This window comes from Alosa sapidissima, chromosome 17 (assembly GCF_018492685.1).
Source record: "Alosa sapidissima isolate fAloSap1 chromosome 17, fAloSap1.pri, whole genome shotgun sequence".
Lineage (NCBI taxonomy): Eukaryota > Metazoa > Chordata > Actinopteri > Clupeiformes > Clupeidae > Alosa > Alosa sapidissima.
The window spans coordinates 31,113,021-31,133,056 of record NC_055973.1 but is presented as its reverse complement, the minus strand read 5'-3'; the positions used below and the strand labels follow the sequence as shown (position 1 = coordinate 31,133,056).

At 47.3% G+C, this 20,036-nt stretch overlaps 1 protein-coding gene across 1 annotated transcript in view; it reads right to left on the bottom strand.

Annotated features, from left to right (window-relative positions):
* Positions 1-557: 557 nt before the first annotated feature.
* relch (RAB11 binding and LisH domain, coiled-coil and HEAT repeat containing) overlaps positions 558-20,036 on the bottom strand; it is a 48,183-nt gene continuing 28,704 nt past the window's right edge. Inside the window, 15 exon segments of the mRNA XM_042067241.1 lie at positions 558-1,161; positions 3,727-3,797; positions 4,201-4,289; positions 6,507-6,623; positions 7,071-7,209; positions 7,511-7,574; positions 8,731-8,813; positions 10,514-10,613; positions 11,356-11,462; positions 11,651-11,730; positions 13,932-13,980; positions 14,411-14,534; positions 15,260-15,416; positions 17,061-17,208; positions 19,784-19,950. Of these exon segments, the coding sequence (XP_041923175.1) occupies positions 1,041-1,161; positions 3,727-3,797; positions 4,201-4,289; positions 6,507-6,623; positions 7,071-7,209; positions 7,511-7,574; positions 8,731-8,813; positions 10,514-10,613; positions 11,356-11,462; positions 11,651-11,730; positions 13,932-13,980; positions 14,411-14,534; positions 15,260-15,416; positions 17,061-17,208; positions 19,784-19,950 (1,616 nt within the window). The 3' untranslated portion in view covers positions 558-1,040.

The following is a 20,036-nucleotide window of genomic DNA, read 5'->3' as shown; positions in this document are numbered from 1 at the left end:
CGGCCAATCAGATCATTTCATTGCATGTTGTTCACACACATACACACACACACAGTGTAAAATTAAATCAGCCCACATCACACTAGTGGACATCTGGACGGCTATCTGGACTTATGGTTAAAGTTTAATCTCAACATGCAAATGACAAGCTTCTAGAAGGGTGGTGACCGTGTCAATAATTCACATGGTGGGCATTTCTCACAATAGGCTAATTAAAATCTTCGCCTCTTGACACAAAGAACTGATTGTCAGAGAAGTCCATTCATTAATCGCCCGCTGGACTTTCCATGTCATCTCTTAACAACAGTGCAAATCCTTTGATGTTTAAAGCGAAATGCCTGATGTTTTTGTGTATTTGCCAAAGGTTCAGGTTTACGGCTTTAAAACACCTGCAGGAACTTTGAGTCAACACACACACACACACGTAAGTTGGTGAAAAGCTGTACAGTCCTCAGAGTCCATGCACACTACCACTGAATGGAACAACTACACTTTTGATGGCCTTAAAGCAGAATCGAAGTCCACAAGGTCAGAAACACAAAAACGTAAGGCCATTCTACAAGTGTTTCTCATTATTTTAATTATTAGATGACACCAATTTTCAAATGTACATAATAGCTGTACCGTCCTCTTTATTCAGTGTATAATACAGATATTTACTGTTAGAGCATATCCAAAATGAAGGAAAAGATACCCAAAGACACCTGCTTTTAGAAAAGAAACACCCAGGAGACACGGCAACACAGAGCAAGGACCAGACAAGGAGGGAATCAGGAAGATTTAGCAAAAGGACAAAAACAAAACAGAAAGAGGCAAAACAACAGTAGTGTTGGTTTTATAAGACTGCAATAAAACAAAGTAAGTGAAGTGCAAATCTTTGGAGGTTGGAATAAAGTTATGCCACATAAATAAAGATATAAAATAGAGCCTATCAAAAATTGAGACAGACCAACGAAATAAAGGCAGACGATTGACTTCAAGTAGAGGGTCCCCCAGACAGAGAAGGATCATGGGAAATTGGCCCCCGTAAAAGCAGCAGCTCATTTCTTTCTCTGGAAAACGTTGGCCAGCATGGCGCCAGAGGTGGTCAGCTGGCCCATCTTGCTAAGGAACTTCGTCTTGGCATCTTCTCCAACGAGACTCGCGGCAATCGACATTGAGCTAGAGAAAGAGAGAGAGAAAACAATTCAAGTCAACCCTAAGTACAGGAAGCTCTTTTTCCTTCACCCTTGCACTAAATCAATCTTATCCAAACTAAAAGGAAGGAGTATTCGCCCCAAAATCAGTCCCATTTTCAGACACAATTGTGAAAAGCATAATTGTCACGTTGTTGCTGCTCTGGGGGTTGTGTTAGTGCTTCCCAAGGTCATTATCTCTCCACAGACTGCTGATACAGACGGCCAAAAAGGGTACTTTCTGCTTGCCGCAGTGTGTTGTTGCTGTGCATCCGCTATGCTGTACAAACCCAAACCCCTTATTGTGTTTGGGATTCCACAACACTGAGTGTTAAAATGGTGGCACTGCAAAGAAAATACCCACAAGCCAGTTCACCACCTCACTTCACCTCACAGGGTGGAAGGCCACTCCACTAGTGTACGGGTGGAGAGCGCTACGCAGCTGCATGGAACACACTCTACCTGTGTACGTGCACATCTGCATGTGTGTGTGTGTGAAGTGGATATGAAGTGAGTTTCGGTTTTTATTCATGAAAAATAATAAATAAAAGAAAAAAAGGCCGAAAACCGTCTCAACCGCTTGTTGGAGAAAAGCTTAGGGAAGAAAGACCGGTCTTCTCCTTCAGCAAGAGCACGTCAACGGCATAATTACAGCGTCTGTTGACAGGTCGGATCAAAACCCACAGCGAATTCTGATACTGGACCGGGAGAGCTTGAGACGTATTCCAGACGCTAGTTTAACCGCTGGAAACGGACCGCCATGGCGACGGATGGCAGGGGACGAGTGCCGGGGTTGTGTCTGATCAAAGAGACCGTAGGAGTTTGGGAAGTTAATGAGAAAGCTACACATGTTCACAATATGGAGGCCGTCCGCACACAGCCACAGCCCAGATGATGTTGCACATCTTGTCCTGAGGCGAAGAGGAAGGACAGAAATGTGTGAACTTTTCTGGGGACGTGTGTCTATCACACTGCTGAAATGTTCGGCATGTGTTGTTGCACTGACTATTTCTGTTTTGCTCGGTGAAACAGTGTCAAGCGTTTGACATTACTAACTTACTCTTAAACAGAAAACCACAATGCAAAAATGGGACACATTTCCTGATTAACTATTTAGGTGTGGAGCAATATCGGAGAGAGCAAACGCTAACAGACTTGAAGAACAGGGTGACGTCTCCTCTTTTTGGTTGTAATATCTGAGAGAGCTAACGCTAACAGACTCAAATAACAGTATAAGTATAAGTATATATACTTTTTTGATCCCGTGAGGGAAATTTGGTCTCTGCATTTAACCCAATCGGTGAATTAGTGAAACACAAACAGCACACAGTGAACACACAGTGAGGTGAAGCACACACTAATCCCGGCGCAGTGAGCTGCCTGCTTCAACGGCGGCGCTCGGGGAGCAGTGAGGGGTTAGGTGCCTTGCTCAAGGGCACTTCAGCCGCGGCCCACTGGTCGGTGCTCGAACCGGCAACCCTCCGGTTACAAGTCCAGAGTGCTAACCAGTGGGCCACGGCTGCCCAACAGGGTGACATCTCTTCTTTTGGTTGAAATATCTGAGAGAGCTAACGCTAACAGACTCAGGGTGACATCTCCTCTTCTTTTGACTGTAATATCCGAGAGAGCTAACGCTAGTAGACTCAGGGTGACGTCTCCTCTTCTTTTGACTGTAATATCTGAGAGGGCTAACGCTAACAGACTCAGGGTGACGTCTCTTCTTTTGACTGTAATATCTGAGAGGGCTAACGCGAACAGACTCAAAGAACAGGGTGACATCTCCTCTTCTTTTGACTGTAATATCTGAGAGGGCTAACGCTAACAGACTCAGGGTGACATCTCTTCTTTTGACTGTAATATCTGAGAGGGCTAACGCTAACAGACTCAGGGTGACATCTCTTCTTTTGACTGTAATATCTGAGAGGGCTAACGCTAACAGACTCAGGGTGACGTCTCCACAGATGTGCAGAAGCGGACGGCGGTTTTACGCAGAGCTGCGGCATGAGGCGGCCCTTCCCTGAGGCAGCGGGCGCAGCCTGAATGGTGCTGGTCGGCCATAATGACACGTGTGTGTGTGTGTGTGTGTGTGTGTGTGTGTACTGTACACGGGTCAGGGCCAGCAACCGCCACTGCCGCATGGGAAGCAACGCTCAATGTGCAGTCAGGCAGCTAAACTCAACCATGTTCCACAGTCACAGAGTCCGCACTGATTCCCAAACATGTTGTCACTGTTGGTAATATTAATGGGATGATTGAGCGCAGACACATCACTCCTGGGTCCTGACTGAAGGCTTGGCCGGCAAACCTGCACGTTGTTTTGTTTGTTTGTTTGTTTAGTGCAATAGGACTGAGACTTGAATGTAGACAAGGGCATCAGATAAATCTCAAGTTTGGACAGAACAATAAATGGACACATGGATGGACGGCAAACAGGTGTGTGTGTGTGTGTGTGTGTAAGTACTGTGTACAGATGGACAGGCAGAAAAAGACAGAGAAATAAAAAAGAGAAGGATAGAGAGGAGGAGTGATGTGGAGAAGAAGTGCTCCTCACCCTTGCGCCTCCCCGACACCCTTGTTTTCCACCTTCAGCTCACACTCTTTAATCATGGAGCTCAAAATAACCTGCGAGAGAGAGAAGCATCAGCACGGCCATCAAAATAAGACCATTGCCGGGAAGAGCAGTTCCGCCTCTGCCGACGTCCCTCCTGGAAGACTTTCCGTGCCGAGCATGTGGTCAGGTCTGAGCATCAGCTGATCATTAGCTGGCACAGCGAGCATGTGTGTGTGTTTTTTTAAAAAACACACTCATGAAATATGAATGAGGTTTTATTTACAGCAAGTGGTAGTTACAGGACTCAAGCATATAGTAATCTTAAGACACGATTATTTACAGTAACGGGCTGTAATACAATAATAAGCAGGCTCAACTGAGACTAAGATGGCTTGAGTTCATTCATGGCGAGTCAAAGTTCATGAACTTGAGGAGCTTCAGCATCAGATCACCGTTTTCGGTTGAGAGACTCACCTCATGTTCAGGGGAAAAATGCTCCATATCGGCTCTTAAGCACCTCAGCCCAGGAAGGAAGTGATTCACCATCAGGTCCTCTGAAATGACTGGGGCACTGGAGTCAAGAAAAGGCCACGCAAACACACTGGACCAGTCGAGAGAGCTCACACTGGCCACCACCACTCAGCCCTGAACTATGTGTCTGTATGCAAATTACACGGTCATCATCCCAGAGTCTTTACTCTAAACTGGGACGGGGAAGAGCTAAAGTATGCTGTGAACATTTGCAAACATCTTCGTGAGGACTGGTTTTAAAATGCATCTCTGTTTGCACCAATAGGACTGCATGGAAATGAAAGCCTACATTTTGTATGGAGCATGTTGTAAGTGACACTGTTGCATGACATTGTAAATGTTATAAGAGGACTAAAAATTCAACCACTCACACAAACGCACACACGCAGACACAGACACGCAGACACACACACACACACACAGAGAAAAAACCCCAGTTTGGGAGTTTTACGCCTACTACTTCTTTAAACCCTTAATGGCAGTTATGAGCCCATAAATAGAGATTGGGCCTCCAACCGACGTCTGCGGCAGGCAGGCAGGCAGCGTCCATCTTTGATGATGTCACAGCCCCATGTGGGCGGGCGTAATAAAACACCCTGGGGGGTCCCTCTCCACGGCCGCTACCGTGCCCAGTCTCTAGCGCCTCTTAGAGCGGGCAGCCCATCCGCCCACCCTCACCCCAGCTGCTGCTTGGCCCAGGCTGCAGGGTCATAGGGAGCGTGTGTTTGTGTGTGTGTGTGTGTGTGTGTGTGTGTGTGTGTGTGTGTGTGTGTGTGTGTGCGCGCGCGTGTGTGTGTGTGTGTGTGTGTAAGTGCGTGCATAAGTGTGTGTGCGTATTTGTATGCGTATTTGTGTGCGTGTGTGCGTGCGTGCGTGTGTGTGTGCGTATGTGTGTGTGTGCATGCGCAGGCCGAGCGAGGGAGCCAGCGAGCGACGGAACGGGCGAATGAGCTTGCGAGCCTGTCGGAGTCGCCCACTCAAGACATGTGTGTTGCTGGGAACTCTGACCAGCGGGGCCGGACGAGGCTCTCCCTCATTACTACCCCCCCCCCCCCCCTCCACGACAACATCACAGAGTGGTTAGCGCTGCGCTTTCTGCCATCCACCCTGCAATTTGGTGTACAGAAATGGATGAGGTTTATTTTCTTTCTTTTACTGCCAAGTGGGAAATGCAAACACTGACAAAAAGAGAAAGAGAGCAGGAAGAGAGAGAGAGAGAGAGAGAGAGAGAGAGAGAGAGAGAGAGAGGAAGGAAGAGAGAGAGAGAGAAGAGAGAGAGAAGAGAGAAGAGAGAGAAGAGAGAGAGAGAGAGAAAGAGAGAGAGAAGAGAGGAAGGAAGAGAGAGAGAGAGAGAGAGAGGAGAAAAAGGAGAGGGAAAGGGGGATAGATAGAGCATGTGTGAGAGAAAAGGGAGAGATAGAGGGAGAGAGAGAGGGAGAGATAAAGGGAGAGAGAGAGGGAGAAAGAATGAGAGTGCAACAAGCTGAAAGACAGAGTGAGGAAATGTTCAAACACACTTTCTCAGACTCTCATAGAAAGTGTGCAGACGCCTGAAGGAAATGTCCACTGCGGGCGCCTTGGGGCTGGCTGAAATACTTGACCTCCAAAGCTCGGCCATAGGATAGGAAGGGCCCACAGCAGTCTCCTGCTCTCTGCACTGCCTCTGTTATTTAACAGCAGACGAGCGTTCTATATTCAAAAAACAACAAAAAAAACACAGATCCTCTAACACGGTGCATTAAGCCGCAGGGCGCGTCATACGACGTGCATCTGCACAAGACTCAGAGTAAACAGTGGAAAAGCCATTTGGGTCGGGAGCCCTCCTCTCTGGAACTATTCTGGGTGATCAAGCCTTACGACATTTTTCCTGCCAGACCTCTTTTATGTGGGGGAAAGATACCGTTGGAATTGAAGGTGTGGTGTATGCGTGTGTGTGTTTGTGTGAGAGAGAGAGAAAGAGTGTCTGCGGTCATTTTTCACTCGTCACCAGCCTCGTGTGCCACAGTTCGCCAAACGGTCAAGATCCTGACCAGCTCATCTCATGCACTCACACACACAGCTCATCTCACGCTATGTTAAAACTAGCGTGACGTGAAACGCCTCACAGGAGGTGGCGACAGACACGAGAGTCATACTGCAGCTCGATCGCTTGGCAGCCACACACACACACACACACACGCACACACACGCACGCACACACACACCACCGTGGGTTCCAAGTGATGTGGCACTCCATGATGGAAGGATACAACAGCAGGACAGGGCGCTGTACGCCTCGAAGAGCTGCGTGGCGATATCGATCCGCTTGTTGTCGGCCGTCTGCACGTTGTTGGCCAGGGCCAGCTTGTGCAAATGTGGAAGAACGACTGGAAAACGAACACAGCAGAGTTACTGACCAGTACCAACAATCAGACACAGTAGAGTTAGTGACCAGTACCGACAATCAGACACAAACTCCAAAACACAGAGTCTGAAAAACAACGCACAGAAACATATGGCAATGCTTAACACGAATAACTTGCACGGTTTGTGAGCTTACTTAAGCCAAAGAGTATACACCTGTGGGGCTGTGGCTAGTAACATAGCATGCTAATTCAGCTTGATATCTCTGCAGTACTATACCTTGTCTTTTTTTTTTTAATGACATCATCACCCTTATTTCTCCTCATTCTTTTGATGCGTGTAGCTCATTTTTTTGGATATTTTTACCTCAATTCTTACACATGGCACCTTTAACAATGCCCAACTGGGCATGACAGTCTGTACACAATTAACGATGCCCAACTGGGCATGACAGTCTCCGAGACACCTACAGTCATCCCTGAATCGCGGCTCGGCGTTGGGACCAACCCTCCCGAACGTCTTGATGATCTCCATGTGCAACGAGTGCTGGTCTTGATACTGCGGGTCCTCTAGGAAGGACGCCAGCTGCATCTTGACCCTCTCCAGCAGCTGTGGAGAAACAGGTGCATTTGAAGGTACCAGGGAGAGCAGACTGCAGCTCACAGTCACTGGGTACCATGTGCACGGCAACTGATAATAAATTCTGTGAAATTGTGGTTGAAAAACAACTTTTTTTGAATCCACGTCTTGGCTGTATCTACCACAAATCACAGTAAAATGTGACATATGACAGAAATCTATACATTAATGTATAAGTATATAGTAGATGTAGGTATACGTGTCTGTATATACTGTTATGTCATAGAAAATAGACATCTAGCCTTAAACTGTGTTGAGAGGAGAACAATACCTCTTTTTGTGTGACGGTCTCCATAATGGTTCCAAACGCTGGGATGGTGGATATCCTCACAGAGCTGCAAACACACACTAGTTAAGCCACACGTCTCCCTGTGCACGAGTCCGACTCCACATGTTTAATCATCATGCATTAGCCAATCAGGACAAATCACCACAAACAAAGAGCCCACTGACCACCAATCATGTCAAATGGCTTGTGTGGTAACGTTAAGCAAGAATGGTTAAAAATGTTAGGTGATAATTGCCATGTCAGTATGAAAAATGAAGACCAAAGTCAATTGATGGAAAAAAGCAAACATTCATATGAAAAAACAAAACAGAAACAAGAAAATAAATGCAGAGGAAACAGGACTTGGTTTTAAAAAAAAAAATAAATAAAAAAAAATTAATGAAAAAAAAAAACTCATATCATCTTGCAAATAACTCACAATTCAGGACCACTGCACAAGGTAATTAGGGCCGGGGCTACTCGCTTGTCAATTAAGGCTTCATTCATGCCTCGGAGAATCAGCTGCAACCAGTCAGATAGATGCACAGGAGAGACGGGTGGGTGAGCACACAAACACACAGAGGGCCCACAACCTAGCAGGGGCAGGGTGGGGGCGGGGGCAGGAAGGGCAGGAAGGGGTGGGGTGGGGGGCAGTGTGCCGATTTAGGAGGTCAAAAGGTCGCAGCCGAACATGCTAGGAGCTAGAAAAATAATTAAAAAATAAAAATGAATGACATGCAGCCGCTCCAAAGCGAGGTGGTGTTAGTGAAGACTGGACGGATGGAAAGGATGTTAGTACACTGAGCATGTGAGTCGCACAAACAAAACAAAACAAAACAAATCAAAAACAAAAAAAAGGGGGGGGGGGGGGGCATTCCGCCCGCGCCTTGACTTCAAGAGGGTAATCCACAAAAATTGGAATCAGACAGACTTGACAATAGACATTATTTTCTATAAACACATACATTTTGAATACATGTAATAAAAACATGTAACATGTAACAGTATGTACCAGTTGCGTTGTATCAAATCTTTGTTTAACTAAACCACTACCTCCGCACTCCCTGATTTGCTAGCCAAATCACCAGTTAGATAACATGATTTTATTTGCATTAGATTTGCATACGGCTCATGAATCAGGCGTGAGTCACGGTCCTGAGAAGCCAAGGCACAGAGAGGCTGCCCCCTCCCTCCAGGGACTGAGGCAGGCAAGAAGGACTTACATTTCAGGATCACTGGAGAGAGTAATGAGGGCCGGCACCACTCTCTGAGCTACTAGAGTTTCATTCACCCCTTTCACCAACAGCTGATTGGTCGGGGCAGGGGTGATGTCACAACAGGATGCATGGAATAGAGTGAGCACAGTGTTATGGAACACCGTAGATAAAAAGAGAGAGAGAGAGAGAGAGAGAGAGAGGAAGAGAAGAGAAGAGAAGAGAAGAGAAGGGAAGGGAAGAGAAGGGTAAACAGAAAAAGAAACAAAAAGAAAGACAGAAGGTAACACACAACCATGACAAAAATAACCACAGGGGCAGACACACACATACAAGCACACACGCTTACACACACACACACACACACACACACACGTTGGTCAACACACAGAAGCCAAATAAGAGATAGCCAACTCACCAAAAAATAAATGAAACAGAGGACCAAAACAAACCTTTAGAGGCCAAGCAAATACATAAACTAAGCTACAGCTCGACATGAGATGGTGTGTGTGGGTATGGTGTGTGTGTGTTTATGTGTGTGTGTGTGAGTGGAGGGGAAAGGGAGGGATGGGGTGAGGTATGGTGTGTGTGGGGAGAGGGGGGGGCATCTTTCTCTCGTCTACCCTCACAGGCATGGGGTAATGGTATGAGAGGGCAGTTATATCTCAATGGCAGCAGCAAGCGTGCTTGGTGCAAACACAAAACAGATGCTGTAATCTACAAGGGGAGGAGTGGGGGTGGGGGGTGGGGGGCAACAGGGTCACAGTATATTGCTTCAGAACATAGTATCATATATTAACTTCAATGAAACTAACTTTACAAAGAAACTTTCTTAGAGTGCCTATCTTACACGGTCACGTTTTATTTGACCATCTCTGAAACAGACTAGTAGTTCTATTCTAGAATAAGTATTAAATTAACTGTTACAGTGAACTAAGATGCAGTAGTTGACCTTTTCTTTGACCCTGAACTGTTACATCGTATTCCACTGTCCTGAGGGGTCGTGTGCTATGCAGACTCATTTTCAAACGATGGAAGACCACACAAGGTGATATCTTGAGTGACCAAGTGAAACAGCACATCAGAGACTTGGGTTAACCACTGGTGCTTTGATTGGTTACAAGAACATCAGAGGAAACCTGCTGAGCACACTGGTCCGACTACCTCCTACGGTCTTCCTGCGCTATAAAATGTAGCAGTATTAGTGTAACCAGCAGGAAACTTCACTTAGCAGTACATGTAGGAGTATCGGTCTAACAGCAGGATACTCTCATAGAGGCGTACCGTAGCTGGCTAACTACAGCGGTACAGGCCTACAACGACAGCTGGTCCTGCTGTTACTGTAATCTGGCGTGGACAGGACAGGTTGTAGTCCAGGGCCACGTCCACTGCTGTCTAGGGGACAACTCCAGCATCAAAGCAAACTGCACTACACAACATCAAATTAAGATGACTCTGATTTAGCTAACGCTAACGTACATGATTCCCCATATAATCCTGTGCTTTAGAAAACCAGCAGGAAAACTCACTAATGCTAACGTGCATTATTCCCCATATAATCCTGTGCCTTAACAGGCTAGCAGAGAAACTCACTAATTAGTGCTACCATGTATTATTTCCCATTTAATCCTGTGCCTTAACAGGCTAGCAGAGAAACTCACTAATTAATGCTAACATGTATTATTCCCCATATAATCCTGTGCCTTAACAGACTAGCAGAGAAACTCAGTAATTAGTGCTAACATGTATTATTTCCCATATAATCCTTAGAAGACCAGCAGGGGACACTCACCTCGAACATGCGGGCGGCCGTGCAGCGCACCAGGGCGGAGGTGTGCACGACCCCGTACCATAGCACGGTCAGCAGAAGCTCGTGATAGGCCGGGTTAGCCCTGGAGAGACAGAAGAGGCGGAGTCACAAACACCGGACAGAGCCATGGTCAAGAACAAGACCAAAGGCAACTTCATTTCCATCGGAAGAAACACTACTTTTCTCTAAGACTAGCGAGCTAAAAGCCAACCGACTTGCTTTGTAAGCACCAAATAAAGCGTCGCTGCCACTGGTGAAAACCATCTATCTATCTATCTAGCTAACTGATGCATTTTTGGTGATAATTATGTGAAACTGTTCTCACATTTTTGCTGGGATTCGGGCCCGCATCATGAAACTATACAGTGAATGACCTGGGCAGCTAGTCAAAATGAATTTCAAGATGTTATAAACCACTAACTACCTACAAAAACATATTTTCCAAATTATATAAAAACCCTTTATGGTGAATTTTATTACACAACATAGGTACTTAGATCAAAGTCAATTATGTGAAAGATTTGCTATCCCTTTGTGGGATTTCTGCAAACGAATGATGATGATGCAGCCATAAGATTGTAATAATTGCAATAACTATAATAATATTGTGAAATTATAAACAGGTCACTGTTGTGAGATGCTTCAAAACGATTATGTAGTCACTTTATTACAAAAGATATGTGGCCCATCTAATGTTCTTAGAAGCATCTCCACTGAGAGCCTTAACAGTTACTGAGTCTTCCTTGCGGAGTCAGTGCCAGAGGCATGTTTTACTGGAGGTGTTCCCAAGCCTAATAGCGACCAGACTGGACGAGGCTACTCACCCCAGCTCCACGAAGGAGGCCTTGAGGCTGTCCAAGGGAGCATGAGACAGCGACAGGGTGGTCATGACATCTTCTAGGAAGCCCACCAGCAGCTTGCGCTCCTCGTCCTGTAGAAGAGCCCAACATGGTGCGCGTGCACACACACACACGCACACACACACACACGCACACGCACACACACACACACACACACACACACACACACACACAGACACAGACACGGTTGTTCAGGACACACGGGTCAGGTTCAGCAGGTGGGCGCTGGACGGGAGAAGGGCATGATGTGGCTTCCTACCTGATTGTAACAGGTCAGTACCCCTGTTGCATAGATGGGCACAGTGGCCTTGGTCAGAATGCCATTGCCAGCTGAGGCGTCTGTGAGGGCGAGATAACAAGAGCAAAAGGACAAATAAAGATGTTCGGTTGAGTGACGGCAATTTGTATTTCATTTAGAAGACAACAGATCAATTACAACAGGAAGGAAAACTGTACCTGAAGACGTAAGATGGTAGAATGTGCAACTGATCAAAACCATTACCATAAACTAACTCTAAATAAATTACAAAAATACCATACTATTACCATAAACTAACTCTAAATAAACTAGATGTACCGCAGAGTGGTACAAAATATGACCGCCACCCAGTCTAGCACATTTTTTCCACAAAAATAGATCACGCTGAAAGGCCTATAAGATTCTAACTGTCTCACTAAATTGCATTATCCACACTCAATTCTCACTGGTATCTGCTAGACAACAAGTACCAAAACATGATTAGTTCATAGATTTCACATGTAAAATTCATTTTATACAACCCCACCTCCATCTTGCCTGTTCATAATTCTAAGAAATTCTTGAATTGTGTGCATGTGTGCATGTACATGTTTATGTTATGTGTGTGTGTGTGCGCTTGTGTGTGTGCCTGTGTATGTGCCTGTGCATGCATGTGTACATATGTCTACTGTGTGAGTATGTGTCATACGTATGATTACTGTGAATGTATGTGTGTGTGTATCTGTTTGTGCACATGTGTGCACATGAAATGGGTTAACATGACCCCTGGAGGCAAACATACGAAAAAAAAATGGTCATCCTAGGCCCTACAGTTCTCAAGATATTCACAGAGAACTGTGTCTGCCCTACCCTCCTTTCGGGGGGTCCAGTACAGCGGGGGGGCTACAGATCAAAACGAAAACCGATGGTTCCATGCTATCCATGTGGGGTTACATGCCCACCAAGTTTCGTGTACCCCGGTCTTTCAGTGTCCTGGGAATCCTTGTTGGTGTATGGTCACTAAATGTACACATAAATTATTTTATTGTAAGGCCCCCCATGAACGAAAGTTCACAAAACTTGGCGCTATACATGAAATAAGTGGTAATGGGATGGGTTGACATGCCCCCTTAAGACCAACATACAAAAAAAAGGTGGACCTCCTAGGCCCTACGGTTCTCGAGATATTCACAGAAAACTGTCTCCGGCCACCTAAAGGCCAGTTGGTGTATAGTAACATAAATTAATTTATTGTGTGGCCCCCCATGAACAGATTCCACGAAACTTGGCGTGCATTCAGAGGGTGTCATAATGATCCTACACTTCCAATTTCGTGCAGTTTTGACTATGTTAGGTCACAGATACCTGCGATTACAACACCTCATTTTTACTTTTTTGTGTTTAACTAGGTGGCGCTATACATGAAATGAGTGGTTATGGAATGGGTTGACATGGCCCCTTGAGATCAACATACAAAAAAAATGGTCCTCCTAAACCCTACGGTTCTTGAGATATTCACAGAAAACTGTGTCTGCCCTACCCTCCTTTCAGGGGGTGCAGTCCAGCGGGGGGGCTACAGATCAAAACGAAAAACGATGGTTCCATGCTATCCATATGGGGTTACATGCCCACCAAGTTTGGACATGCGAAAAAGAAAAAAACAAAAAAAAAAATCTGACTAAACCTATATGACTGCCGCTTTGCGTCAGAATGATGCATGTATGGCAATGGGCCCAAGACAGTACAACAGAGGTCAGAGCTACACACACACACACACACACAGAGGTCAGAGCTATAAATGACTCCCATAAAATAATCAGGAATTTAAAACTCCATTCATCGCGACCACTGTGACCTTCAGTCAAAGCTTGAGGAAAAAAGAGTGATAAAGTATAGCGCCAACAGCAACACCGTCCAGTGAGAAACGCGCACACACGCACATGTACACACACACACACACATATACACACACGCACATATACACACACTCACACACAATCTTATGCTTACACTGAGAAACGCTGCGAACAACAAATCTTAAGCCCCAAGTCTAATCTGCCCTGAGATATCCACCACAGCAGCCTTTAAAAACACGGCAAACATCTAAAGAATGAACGCTACACGGGAAGCGCAGCTCCGAGCTGGAAAAGCCAGTCAAAAATAAAAGAGAAAAATAAATAAAATGCAAATGTGCAGTACAGATTTCTGGTGCATGTGTGCGTATGCATTACAGCCTGTGTGTGTGTGGTTTCGTCCACCCCTCCTTCAAGTGTTATTCTTGGTCAAGTGAACTCTGACTTACCCACGTTCTCCTCGGACAGACGAAGGATTTCTTGGAATTGAGGCTTTACCTTCAGGGACAGGGAAGCATATGTAGGGAGGGAGAGAGAGAGAGAGAGAGAAAGAAAGAAAGAAAGAAAGAAAGAAAAAGAGAAAAAGAGAAAGAAAGAAAGAAAGAAAGAGAAAAAGAGAGAAAGAAAGAAAGAGAGAAAGAAAGAAAGAAAGAGAAAAAGAGAGAAAGAAAGAGAGAGAGAGAGAGAGAGAGAGAGAGAGAGAGAGAGAGAGAGACTAGATTAGACTCAAAGAGACACTTCAGTGCACGTAGGCATTCACATTCACAGAGATGAAATGCCCTCTTGTCCGAAGCCTATTTATGAACACACACACACACACACACTCTTGTCCGAAACCTATGTTTATGAACTATATTTGTCCGAACCCGAGACCCAATATTTAAGTCCCAAAATGTTAGCGTGAACTCTACATGACCAGCGGCCTCACCTTGGTGTTGGTAAAGATCTTCCCAAACGTCCGGCACAAGCGCCAGAAGAATCTGGAAAACTCGTGAACGCAGGTGGATGAGGTCACGTTGATACGGCCCACTATCTCAATGATCTGAGGCAATCTATAGACAGAGAGACAGAGAGAGAGAGAGAGAGAGAGAGAGAGAGAGAGAGAGAGAGAGAGATGAACAAAGGGAAGGAGAGAAAGCAGGAAATAAACAAATAAAAACATCTCTGTAATGACCACAGATACGTAACACACTTCCTGTCCACACTAAGGGAGCTGTAATGTAATCTGGTGCAGCTGGGCGTTCAGTGTGTGTGTGTGTGTACCTGTGTGTGTGGGGTGTGTGTGTGTGTGCAGCTCTAGGTGCTGTATGACTCAGAGGCCTGCTGGGTTTGCGGGTGTCTGCTGACTGTGTGAGGAGTGTTTTAAAGAACAGCAGCATGGGACCTGTGGGCCTCACACACACGAGAACACACACATCTAGTGGGTTCAGGTCAGAGAGGTTGGCAATGGGGGGGGGGGGGCTAGACTGTGGTAGGGGGTCGTGCTGGGATGGCGGTTGGGTGTACATGGGCCTGTGTGTGTATCTGTGTGTGAGGGTGTGCGTGCAAGTGTGTGAGGCTGTGTGTGTGTGTGTGTACCTGTATGTGAGGCTATGTGTATGTGTGTGTTTGTACCTGTGAGTGTGTGAGTGTGAGTGTACCTCTGTGTGTGTGTGTGTGTGTGTGTGTGTGTGTGAGTGTGAGTGTATGTATGTGTGTGTGTGTGTGTGTGTGTGTGTGTGTGTGTGTGTGAGTTCATAGGTGGTGGGTGGGTGTAGGCCTGTGTCCAGGCACTCACAGCTGGTTGACCACCCAGAGCAGGCTGTCCCAGCCGGTGGTCCCCTCGTGCAGGAGCTGGTGGTCGTAGAGCTGCAGCAGGAGGGCCAGCTGCTCCCGACTGCCCACGATGGTGGACACGTCCTGCAGAGGAGACGCCGGCCGCGGGAAACGGGTCACTGCAGAGAGCGGGACAGGATCAGACGTCATAGAGATAATGTGGTACACACACACACACACACACACACACACACACACACACACACAAACACAGGTACACACAGGTACACACACACAGGTACACACACACACGGAAAACACCCACACACCCACTTCCTGGTTGTAAAAAAAGAAAGAAAGCGGGAATCCACCCCAGAGTAGAGGGGTCAGGACTAGGTCACACACACACATACATACACACACACACACACACACACACACACACACACACACTCATACTGCTCCTGGTTAAGTGTCAGGAATGTGCTCTCTCTCTTTCTTTGCATCACATACACACACATAACCTGGGTATATGCTTAAGGGCAGTACACACACACACACGCGCGCGCACACACGCACGCAAGCACACAAAACTCACACTCAGATGCAGGGAATGCCACAGTTCCACACACACACACACACACACACACACACACACACACACACACACACACACCACAACATAGTGGAGGCAACCAAAAGGTGCTTTGATAGGCGTCCCAAACCCAGAGGGCCCCAATGAGAGGCCAGCAGCATTTACTGTAAGTCAGCCTCCAGCCGCCCTCTAATGAGAACATGGCCGCCAGCATGGCACCCACCCAGGGGTTTACTTTGGATGAGGGAGAGAGAGAGAGAGGGAGGGAGAGAGAGGGAGAGAGAGAGAGAGAGGGGGGGAGGGAGGGGGGGGGAGAGAGAGAGAGAGAGAGAGAGAGAGAGAGAGAGGGAGGGGGGGGGAGAGAGAGAGGGAGGGAGGGGGGGGGGGGAGGGAGAGAGAGGGAGAGGGAGAGAGATGGGGTAGAGGGAAGGAGAGACTGGAAGAGAAAGAGATGTGGTAAAGAGAGAAAGAGAGATAATTGAAGGATGAGCGTGATGTGGTAGAGAGAGAGAGAGAGAGAAATGAGAATTTCTCTCCATAGAAAAAGGCAGACACAGGCAGACCTGGCTGCCCAGAGAGGAGAGGCTATGCTCACACTGCCGCTTGGGGGCTGTGGAGACAGAGCTCCACTTCTTAACAGAATGCCCGAAATATGAGGAAATACGAACACTGTCATTCAGTAAATTAAATTCAATCCTCCCAGAGTTTCCAACTTTGACAAATGAGGGTACATTGCCTTACATCCTCGGAGAGAACGAGGATGTGGCCATTGTGGCTGCAAAATTTGTAGCAGCCTGCCATAACCTGAGGGACAGCCAGTGAGGCCACAGCCATAAACAATGTTATAGGATTGTTATTATTATTAGAATTGTCTCTTAACTTTTATGTCTTACTTAATTTACAGATCTGTTAAACATTTTTTTATTTATATTTTTGTATACATGTAATTGAGCTTTGGCAATAATGTTATTGAAACGTTCATGCCAAGTTTGGCTTGGCTGGTGAAGGGAGTGTTCAGTGTGTGTGTGTGTGTATACCCTCTATGCCTGGGGTGTTCAATGTATGTGTGTATGTGTGTGTGTGTGTGTGTGTGTGTGTGTGTACCCTCTATGCCTGGGGTGTTCAATGTATGTGTGTGTGTGTGTGTGTATACCCTCTATGCCTGGGGTGTTCAATGTATGTATGTGTGTGTGTGTGTGTGTGTGTGTGTGTGTGTGTGTGTATATACCCTCTATGCCGGGTGCCTCTCCCTGTAGTTTGGCTCTGCTGGTGAAAGGAGCGTTCTGCAGCACTACGGCGAACAGCGGTGGAATCAGAGACTGCAGTGCCGACAGGAACATGTGCAGCTTGTGCTCATCCAGACCATGCTCCCCCTGCTACACTCACACACACACACACACACACACACACACAGAAGTGTTAGAGTCCTCTGCGACAGTTTCACACATCTGGAACTGAGCATCGTACCTCTGCTACATCCAGACACACACACACACACAAAGCATATTACTTTTGCTTGAATAGGTGACAATAAGTAGAATGTAAGATAAAATTGTTCAACTTCTGTGTGACAGTTTCACACATTTGGATATGAGCAATGTCCACACACACACACACACACACACAGTTCTGTTGCAGGCTCCTCAGGCACTGACACACACACCCATTCCCTCCCACAGAGCCATGGAGACCGAGTAGCCCCACAGTGCAGAGAGGCTGAACACTCCGCACCTCCTCCTCTCCTCTCCGCACCTCCTCCTCTCCTCTCCACACCTCTCCTCTCTTCGTCTCCGCACCTCTCTCCTGTATCCTCTCCTTTCCTCCTCTCCTCATCTCCTCTCCTTTCCTCCTCTCCTCTCCTCTATCCTCTCCTTTCCTCCTCTTCTCTCCTCTCCTCTCCTCTATCCTCTCCTTTCCTCCTCTCCTCTCCTCTATCCTCTCCTTACCTCTCCTCTCTGATACTGGACAGCTAAGCTGCAACTTGAAGACTCCAGACCCCCCCCCTCTCCGAGTGGTGCTTTCCCACGTCCACACCCACACTGTGTGCGCTGCGTGGTGTTCAGAGGGCAGAATACGTGTTGGATGCCGGTGGATGAAAGGGCAGCCGTTGTCATTAGGTTTATGGTTATGGATCTGAACGTAGACAGAAGTGTTGCAGATTAGCGCTGGTTATGGATCTGAACGTAGACAGAAGTGTTGCATATTAGAGCTGGTTATGGATATGAACGTAGACAGAAGTGGTGCAGATTAGCGCTGGTTATGGATATGAACGTAGACAGAAGTGGTGCAGATTAGAGCTGGTTATGGATATGAACGTAGACAGAAGTGGTGCAGATTAGAGCTGTTTATGGATATAAACGTAGACAGAAGTGGTGCAGATTAGAGCTGTTGGTATATATATATATAGTATAAGTATAAGTATAAGTATAAGTATAAGTGATACAGGCAGCTGGTCCACACAAGGATTTTTTTTTTCACCCCTGTGTTGCCTCTTCATCATCGCAAATGATGTCTGGGTGCGTTGCCTGCGTGTGTTACCGTGGTGTTCTCCTCTGCTGCCTGCGTGTGTTACCGTGGTGTTCTCCACTGCTGCCTGCGTGTGTTACCGTGGCGTTCTCCTCTGCTGTGCCACTGCTGCCTGCGTGTGTTACCGTGGCGTTCTCCTCTGCTGTGCCACTGCTGCCTGCGTGTGTTACCGTGGTGTTCTCCTCTGCTGCCTGCGTGCGTTACCGTGGCGTTCTCCACTGCTGCCTGCGTGCGTTACCAGGGCAGCGTGGACTTCCCCTCCTGTTCATGTACATTCCACTGGGCTGTATATTCACTATGTGGGACACGGGTCAGGTCAACAGCAGGCCACTATCTCCTCGCCACACACACTCCCGGTTAATCACCAACGCAGAGCCGTCCGCCAACAACACCTGCACCTGTCCAACGACAGCGCCTCCGCTGATAAGCTTCCACTGGCAGCTTGCTGGCCGAGCGGAGGAGACAAAGGCTCGACCTGCGTCAGATAAGGCGGGAAGCAGCGGCTACTTTGATCCGCCGCCAGCGGTGTGGAGGCAGCGTGGAGGCCACACGGGTCAGCGCAGACGGGCCTCGCCTGGCCCAGCCTTCGTCTGTCAATCAGTGAGAGAGCGATAGCCGCCTCCAGGGGACCTTCACGCTCTCTGCCGCACTCGGAGGAGAGGGACTCTTACTTCCTCTGCGTACGCTACACAAATGCCCTCGGAGGAGAGGGACTTTTATTTCCTCTGCGTACGCTACACAAATGCCAGAGCACACCCGTGGGGGGTCAGGTTAATGTTGACGAGTGTGTGTAAGCGTGCGGAACAGAGCACTCAGCAGCCCACACACACACACACACACAGGTTATGATGTTTGCTTTTCTTGGGGGGGGGGGGGGGGGGTAATGATTACTCAAGTTCTAATGAGGAACACTGTACTTTGCATACTACCGTATATAATATATATTAGACACGTTTCAAGCAGAAAAACAAAACAGACAATGCCATTTTATTTCCATAAAGCCTTTCGGACCCAAACGGTCTCTGCAAACCACAGAAGAGGGAGAGGGGGGTGGGGGTGGGGGGGGGGGGGGGGGGGGTAAGAGGGGGGTGTTGAGAGGGGGTGAGGGGAGACTACAGGGCCTCAGGCTGCAACTGCTGCAACTGTTAATCATCATGGGAAGCACACAACCAGTCTGCTCATAAAAACTTCATCTGAACTGACACACACAGAGGAGATGGGTTCATGATGGACCTCTGATTTGAATATGTGATTGGTAAAGCTTGCCAGTGTGTGTGTGTATAAGTGTGTGTGCATGAACAACAAGCAGCTTCTCTCTGCAGCTGGAGATTTGGTGTGTGTGTGTGTGTGTGTGTGTGTGCACATGTGTACCTGTTTCTCCATGTATGCATGTATGTGTGTGTGTGTGTGTGTGCACATGTGTACCTTCAGTAGTTTCTCTATGCGGCTGAGCAGTGATGGGATAAGTTGGGACTGCAGGTTGCCCAGCTCTGTGGTCCAGGCGGCGAATGCAGGAATGAACACCTGGTGAGTGGCGTTCACAACCCGCTCCGACGGGTCACCCAGAGACAACAGCATCATCTCAAAGCCCTACACACACACACACACACACACACACACACACACACACGCACGCACGCACACGCAGAGTTATTATACACACATTTGGATAAAAGCG